Source organism: Pseudonaja textilis, chromosome Z (genome assembly GCF_049901715.1).
Source record: "Pseudonaja textilis isolate UNSWEBS1 chromosome Z, rPseTex1.2, whole genome shotgun sequence".
Classification (NCBI taxonomy): Eukaryota; Metazoa; Chordata; class Lepidosauria; order Squamata; family Elapidae; genus Pseudonaja; species Pseudonaja textilis.
In genome coordinates, this window is record NC_142008.1 from 53,797,296 (window position 1) to 53,805,645 (window position 8,350).

General features: G+C 37.7%; 1 protein-coding gene across 1 annotated transcript in view; it reads right to left on the minus strand.

Annotated features, from left to right (window-relative positions):
* Positions 1 to 6,118, minus strand: part of MRPL3 (mitochondrial ribosomal protein L3) — a 66,228-nt gene extending 60,110 nt beyond the window's left edge. The window contains exons 1-4 of the mRNA XM_026721420.2: positions 5,892 to 6,118; positions 4,266 to 4,447; positions 3,172 to 3,263; positions 1,568 to 1,666 (exon numbers count right to left, since the gene is read on the minus strand). Of these exons, the coding sequence (XP_026577205.1) occupies positions 1,568 to 1,666; positions 3,172 to 3,263; positions 4,266 to 4,447; positions 5,892 to 6,004 (486 nt within the window). The 5' untranslated portion in view covers positions 6,005 to 6,118. The remainder of the gene's footprint in view (positions 1 to 1,567; positions 1,667 to 3,171; positions 3,264 to 4,265; positions 4,448 to 5,891) is intronic.
* Positions 6,119 to 8,350: the final 2,232 nt, after the last annotated feature.

Genomic DNA, 8,350 nt, shown 5'->3' on the forward strand with positions numbered 1-8,350 from the left:
GTAATGATGGTCCCGAGATACTTACATTCAACCACCTGTTCCACACGAACTCCCTCTATATACAGTGGCTGAATGTCTGCTCTTTTTTTCCTATAGTCCACTATAACCTCCTTGGTCTTCTTAATGTTAAATAGAAGATTATTATTTTTGCACCAGTGGGATAGCTGTAATACCTCATCCCGATATGCAGACTCATCATCCCCAGAAATAAGTCCTACAAGCGTAATATCGTCTGCAAATTTTATTCTACAGGTTCGCACCTATTTGCTTGAACCAGTTGTTAACATTCTAAGAAGTTCGGAGAACCGGTTGTTAGAAGAAATTACTGGCCTACTCCTGTAAGGAAGGCAGGAAGGAAACATTCTGGTGTTGCTTACAGAAACTGCCTCTCCATTATTATTATTACATTCTTGGCAGGACTAGACTCCCTGTCTCAGGAACTTCTCTGGAGTTTTTTTTTTTCTCCTTTGCTGGTACTTTGCTTGTGTGGAGTAACCATTCAAAGTTACAATGGCACTGAAAAAAGTGACTTATGACCGTTTTTCACACTTATGACTGTTGCAGCATCCCCACAGTCACTAGAGGCCAGGTGAGGAGATGTGTGCCTCAATGTGAGTGATGTTGAGTTGACCACGCCCAGCCAGTCACATGACCACCAACTAAGCCACGCCCACAGAACCAGTTGTTAAAAATTTTGAATCCCACCCCCGCAAAGACCCATCGTCAGTCCTTTTTGTTTAGTGTTGTAGTAACTTCGAATGGTCTCTGGATGACTGGTTGTTCAATGAGGACTAACTGTAAAAGTAAAAAAAATGGAATGGACTTCACATTCTCCAGATTTGAGTATTACTGAGACCTCAAGCATGCAGTACATACAAGTTTTCTGCGCTAGAAAAATTCTATATAGAAGGATGGGGAATAACTGAAAAGAATGAATAAAAATATTCTTAGCTGTTTTAGGAAACAACTATAATTATTTCTGAGAAGTTAGAACACTACTTGCAAGTTGTCCAAACTTTTGTCTTGTTTTTGTCATGTTTTCTTATTCTGACTCTATAGAAAACTGCATATAAATAATAATTACACACTCAAAATTACAGAAAGATGTTCAATTTTGTACCATATAGGAGTTGTGTCAGCTTCTTTTCACTTAGCAAATAACTGGAGCACATAGTTTGAGGACTATCTATAGCACACAATTATATGCACATGTTTTAAGAAGACTGTAAAATGAATGAATAAAACATTCTTGCATAGCCCAATATGGCACTATTTATGAATGATAATTTATACTATGTTTAATCATTAAACTAAATAAAACACTAAAGGTACTAGAACACAAAAACAAACATGTCTTAGTTTCATAAATGTTCCATGAAAAAATGTATTAAGGTATATAGGATTATCTTCAAGAAATTATGACAAAGCCATAAATAAAGTTTTCTTAAAAAGACAAAAAAAAAAGACAGTCTTTAAAATTTTAAGACATCTTTCTAAAAATGCATTCCTTTGGATAATACAATAAAAATTGCTATCCCATCCCAAAAGAAAAATAAACCAGACTTACATGGAATTCAGACACATTTTTCCCTCCAACAGTTAGACTGGGAGTTTTCCCATCAAATTCTTCTTTGGGTATGTATTTTATAACATGGCAGTCTTGAACCTACAAGAAATTATTCAAGTTTATCACATATTACATAGTTGAGGAAAGACAGCTTTAATCCAAAACTTACAAACTATTTTGGCTTCAACAATCCATTTGATATCTAATTCTAGATCAAGATAATGATGTGAGATTCTATTCTGGTATGTTTATGTGTGGATGATTTTATTTATTTATATGACTGCTATACTAAATGCATAACTTTCGACAGCAAACAATTCTAAAATCATCATAAAAACTCATTAAATTAAAATCATCCAACAAAAAGAAAAAAACTGTTCAAAGCAGCATCTGAGGTCTCTCAGGCATACAGGGATACATAAGGGAGTTTAGAACCCCTCCCCTTATCTCGATGTGTATTTAGTGAAACAAAAGCCAGTATGTTAATTCCTCCCCACCCCTCTTGTAAGAACGATCTCTTCACAGTTTCCCAGGGCATACCTAATTTCCCTACCCCACCCCCTTTTTAGAACAAACTAGAGATTCCCAAAGTACAATCTCACTGTGGAATTTTTATGAACTTCTCATCTCCTGGTTGTGCCTCTCAGAGGTGATAGTTCTGACCATCTGGCATTTCTCCCTCCATCGTATCATGTGTGGGTTATACAAATTTGATATAAGATTAAATATATTCATGTTACATCAAGAAAGGATTTCTTTATCAGCCTCCCCCCCCTTTTCTTCTTCCACTGAAGAAATGACAGATACACGGATCTGACAAAAACTGAGGCACTATCCAGTGTTTCAAGGAAAGCAGATACGCATATTTACTATTTTATTTATTTGAATTCCAGTTTTATTATTTTTGCAAATACCTCAAGGTGGGAAACATATCCAACAGACGTCCTCTTTCTATTTGTCCCCACAACAACAACCAGTGAGGTGGCTTGGGCTAAGACTGACCCAAAGTCACCCAAGGGCTAAGTCTGGGCTTAGCTGATTGTCTCCTGCTGTCTAGCCTAATGCTTTAAGTACTAGACCAAATGTCTGGGAGGAAAATCAGGCTTTAACAGCCTGCTGGAAGATGAAGATGGTCTATTATTAGATTCTACAACCTGAGGTTTTGTAATTCTCTTTGCAACCTAGAATCTCAAAGAATTAATGTTGAGAATCCTTGGTTTGTTTAAAAATAGTATAACATAAATCCCACTTCAGAGATGATGCTATTTTCTTTTTGGAAAATTCATGGACATTGCAGCGCTTCTAAGGTGGCGACCAAGGTGGAACTATCAGGCAGCATACACTAGCATAACTGTAAACAAACATTACCAGCACTTCAGCTTTGAAGCAAATCCAGCAACCCTCTACTCTAAAAATCCTGCTTTATCTGGGTGGGTAAGTATTATTTACACTATTATCATTTTATGGATTGTACTTTTATCGATTCCTGATCAAAGATCTCTTTCTGAATTTATTTTTTCTACCTGGACTGTTATTTTTGTATTGAAATTTTTATGTTAAGTGGAATACATAACAATATAACTATTATGTATTCTCTGCCTTACCTGAAGCATCGTGACAGGTATTTTTTTACCCTGCTTAGTCCATAACGGCATCATTCCCATCTTTACTGCAATAATACCGACTCTTTTAGAACCTGTGAATAAAGGTATGAAAAAATCCTTTCTTAAATTTCAAGGCTACTGGAGTTCAGAAAGTCATGACAGATTAATTCTTAATTCACAGCATGTACAAATCCTACAAACAGCATCTTGCAACACAATCAATTTATTCAGGTGGCAACTACTACTATTTAATAGATAACATTTAAATTACACTGGACATATTATGAAAATAATGTCAGCTATTTTAATATCTAATTTTTTAAACATGAAGGGGCAATAAGTACCCTGTGATGTTTCTGTGTTTTAACTGCATTGCCACCCTTCATTATACATTTAACAAAACTATGTCCCTCCCATTGTAGTGTGAACATATAACTGGCATTTGCATCTCACTATAGAATAAAGGTCAGGTTACTTGAGGGACTACTATACTTGTCCAGCTTATTTCATCCTGCAGGGTTGGCACAAACCAGGTTTCTTCAAATAAGCAATATCATCTGTCAGGATCTTGGAAGTGTATCGTCTTGGTAGCAGCATCTGCCATCTGCAATGAGAACCAGATGGCTCCCAATCTGCCATTGTTTAGAAGAGGTATGTCCAATCTTTGGCGAGGAAGAGTAATACTACTTGCTTCTTTCCATCTAGTCTGTTGCACTTCACTAGCTTTTATCTTTAATGTTTTACTGATTTTTTTGTAATTTCTTTATTTGATTCTCAAAGTCATTGAGAATCAGGCAACAAATTAGTTTATTATCATGGAGATACGCATAAGAATTCCCCAGAGTTGGGCATTAGGAACTTGTTGAAGTAACTTTTATTTTACTTGCTAATAATTGGCATAGACTTTCACCAATTACTGTAAAATATATAAACTTATTAAAGTGGAAGTAAAAGAACAGAATCATAAGATCCAATTCCAGTAGATCCAATTCATTCATTTGAAATATATTTTAATTAAGGAATTAGATATATATCCAATCAAATACATCCAGAATAACCCTTTATTTTACTCCTTTAATTTATTGTATACCAACCTGGCTCCCATGGGTGCAGAGGCCAAGGTTCATCTTTTAGAGGACAAAGTTTACTAGCAGTTTGAGCTTTATATTCTTCTGTTGAAAGTTTCTTAAGGAACTCAACATTTTCTTCTGAAAGATGCTCATCCCACCATGTGCTATTATAAATAATATGCCGAACTGTGACCAACCACATACCCCTACCAAAGAGAAGAAAGGTTAGTTCAGAAAAATTCATGTTTGCATTTTCAAACTTCCAGTGCAATAATCTTGACTTGTTACTTTTATGCCCAACCTACCAATAATAAAGAAAGGGTCAAGAAATAATGATCATAATACATGGCTAAGAAACTTTTGCAGTTTGTATCATAAAAGAAAAATATATAACTGGGGAGGGTTAGGTTCTTAGAGCAATTATTATCAGCTCACGTTGAAATGCACAATTTTTTTAGATGAAAAGCAGCACCTAAATTTTGACTGAAACACAAGGGCAGTGGGTGTTTTTTTCAGAAGCATCTTGCCATTGGCTCTTTCCTAGAAGGAAAAGAAAGTGACTAGCTCAAGGTTATCCACTGACTTCATCCATAGAACACATGGTCTCCTGATTTCTAGCCACTACACCAAACTGGCATATCCTGGAGGTTATGGAGCAATTTATAATTATTAATTTGTGACTTGAGGATCCAATCTGGGTAATATTATTAAAACTGGGGAAGAGTAATTGGATTCCACTTTAAGAGCTATTGTGATAGGAGCTGCACTTAAGGAAGTAGGATTAGAAAAAATAAATGGACAGAGGAACATCAAATGTAGATCTGATTCTATGTAAACTAATTTTAATTATAACAAAATAAAATTATCTCTCTCTTCTCTGAATCTTTCAAATATATATATATATATATATATATATATATATATGTTAACATACTGAAGATTAAGTGTATGGTACAATTATACTGACAAACACAAACCCCTGTTCCATTTGGATGAATAGGGAGATCCTAGAGGTTTATATGGGCTAGAGATTTGGGTTGCATTATTTACAAATACTATAACTTTTCCCCACTTATTTGCATCAAGAGTATGCCTTTTCATTAAATCATCCCATGCTGCCAACTCCCACAAATTTCCAACGAGCAACAGGGATAAATATGCAAACCTGAAAATGGGGCTCAGTTTCCTGCTACATTATATTATGTACATCCTTACCATGCACTCTGTCGAATTCTTTTACTCTCTCCACTAATATGACCCCAGCGAAAATGGGGATCACGAAAAGGAGAGAAAAGAGGAAAACTAATTTGATAGCATTATATGCAACACTACTTGGGGAATACTACTGACCCTGAAGATCCGATTACTCAACTCAACACTGGTCAATGCCTTTCTTTGAACTCTTGTCTCTGCATTAAAACTGTCCCCCAGCTTGTCTCACGTGCAGTTCCTGGAGGTAGAAAAGCTTGAACCCAATCATGCGTAGACACGAGTTACTGCTGTTGGGTTTTTACTTTTCTTATCATTAAGCGAAAGACAGACCTGGCAGCGGGGGGAGAGCTAAACAGGAATATGTACATAAAAGGAAACTTAAAAAATTATAGATGTAGAAAAACAAGTCTCCTCGGCTTCATCCAGTCACAGACTTACTGCCGTTTAAATTCAACTTCTGCAGCCTCCGCTGCCCCGAGAACTGAATTAAGGATGCTTCCAGGTACCAACCGTCGCAGTCCTACCCGACACAGCAGGCCAATTCCCGACATGATTCGACACCAAATAATCGGTCAAACAGCGTTCAACCAAGAAAATCTTCCTTCCTGCGGTCCCCGTTCTTAAGTTCCGGAAATATTTCATTCCTACTTACTCCACTTTCAGAGGAAAAGGTGGAGCTTATACTTAGCTCATAGAATCGCCGAGGTCAGAAAAAGCGCTATAACTCGGAGAAAAAAATACAGTTTGGGTCACATTAGTGGCCTCTGCAGAATGAAACTCGTCACTGCATGAAAGGCAGTATTAGTCCGTTCAGTTCTGCTGTAAAAAGAGGTTTATGAGAAAGCTAGGAGACGTTGAAGGTTTTAACGTTTTAGGGTTTAGGTGAAACTCCCTCAAAAACAGTACAAGAAGGAACGCGCTTCTTAGTTTATTTTATTGTCATTGCGCTTCGTACAACGAAATCAAACACCATCAAACACATCATGACCATGAAAATAAACACAACACACATCCTTCACCCTTCACACATTGAACCGGAAACCCCAACACCACACAAACACAGCAGAATTCAAAAGAGCTACTGCTCTGGGATAGAAGCTGTTTTTCAGCCTATTTGTCCTTGTTTTTATAATTCTGTACCGTCTGCCAGGTGATAATAGTTCAAAAAAAGGGTCCCCAGGATGAGATGGATCTTTGAGAATGTTTTGAACTTTCTTAAGCAGCTGGAGCTATAAAGCTGTTCCAAAGAGGGGAGAGGGCAACCAATAAACTTCTGGGGAATGACATTAACCCTCTGGGGTGTTTTCCTATCTGCCACTGTGCAATTGGCAAACCATACAGAGGTGCAGTATGTTAAAATGCTCTCTATGGTGCAGCGGTAGAAGGTCACTCATAGAAGGATCTCTTCTCTTATATCACTTTTTAAATCTATCGTAAACTGTTTGTTCTTTGAACCCCTTGCTATTTTTAAAAATTATGCAGGACACCAAAAGAACTTTTATTTTTATCAGTTATATTTATTGTACTTAAAATTAAAATTGACACATTTGTAGAATATTGAATCATATAAAATGACAATATTAAACCCATATTAACATAAATAAAATATTTTTCATAAAAACTATTTTAATAAATAAAAAAAGAATGATATTGTTTTAAAATTTTGCAAATATCTTTAATATCTGGCAATTTTGATTTTATTTATTTTTTTTGAGAGAGAGAGAGAGAAGCTTTACCATTTTGGAATGGATCTAAATAGGATATGGATTTACCTACTGCAAAACTATTAAATCAGTATTATGGAATAATGCTAGACATCTCAACAGCCCCTATTGTTAAAACTATTATTTTAGCTAAACCTGAAACAGATACTGACACTGACTCCCTTCCAATTGTCTTCCTAACCAGAAAAGAGAAATCTGGAAACCCACATTTGTAGTATAGAAAGTTAGCATCCACTCCACTCTTAGAAGAATGAATATTTTGAGAAATATTAAAAAGGCAGAATATTATATTTCCCTGGATGAGAAATGGAGAAAAATGTTTTTAAAGGGAAAAAGCAGCCCCCACCTTTTCTTAATAGCCCAAAGCAGGTGTCAATGCTTCATAAGCAAATACTCTCACCCAAGATCCAACTGTTAAGTCTGGGCGGTGGGTCCCAAGGAGAGACGAGACTCAAAATAGTGACAACAGCTCTTTATTAGGAAACCAGATACTGAGACGAGACTCCCAGCCGAGGCAGCTCCTTTTATAGAGCTGGCTGCGGCTAGGCAGCCTATGACATGCATTTGAGCTTGCCGCGCTTGTTTTTACCCAATCGCGGCAGCCGAATAAGAACCAATCAGAACGCTTAGTTTTGTCCAATCACGGCCCGGCTTTTCCGGACCAATAGGAATGCAGGCCTACAAGCCTGCTAGTATGGAACACCCCTCCCCTCTTGGTTCCGTCCAAGGGGCGGGGTAACGTAATCACGCAAGTAGGCGGGTCTTCGTACCTGCCTACTAGACTTGCGCAGTTCATAGTGTCTCTGTTCACCATCGGATTCAGACGGGCTCTGCGTCGCTCTCAAGCTGCAAGATGGAACTGCCTGAAAGGGTGAGCCGGTCCTCTGGCGGCGACTCCCACCTGGTGATTCCGGGTCGGTTGAGTCGTCTACTCTGCTGCTCCCACCTGGGTTCTCTGGGCTGGTGGAGCTTGTCCGGCCGCTGCTTCCAGGTGAAATGCCCATCTGCCACGACTCCCTTCTGGCTGGTAACTATTGTTGGTTTTTGTTTAATGTCTGTGGGGGGGTGTTCTACTTGTGCAGGTGTTCATTCATTTTCTGAACTTGAGGTTTCCCCCCTCTGATTTCTTGGTTAGAGTCTATGAGCGGGGAAGCGGCCAGCCTGGATCTTAGC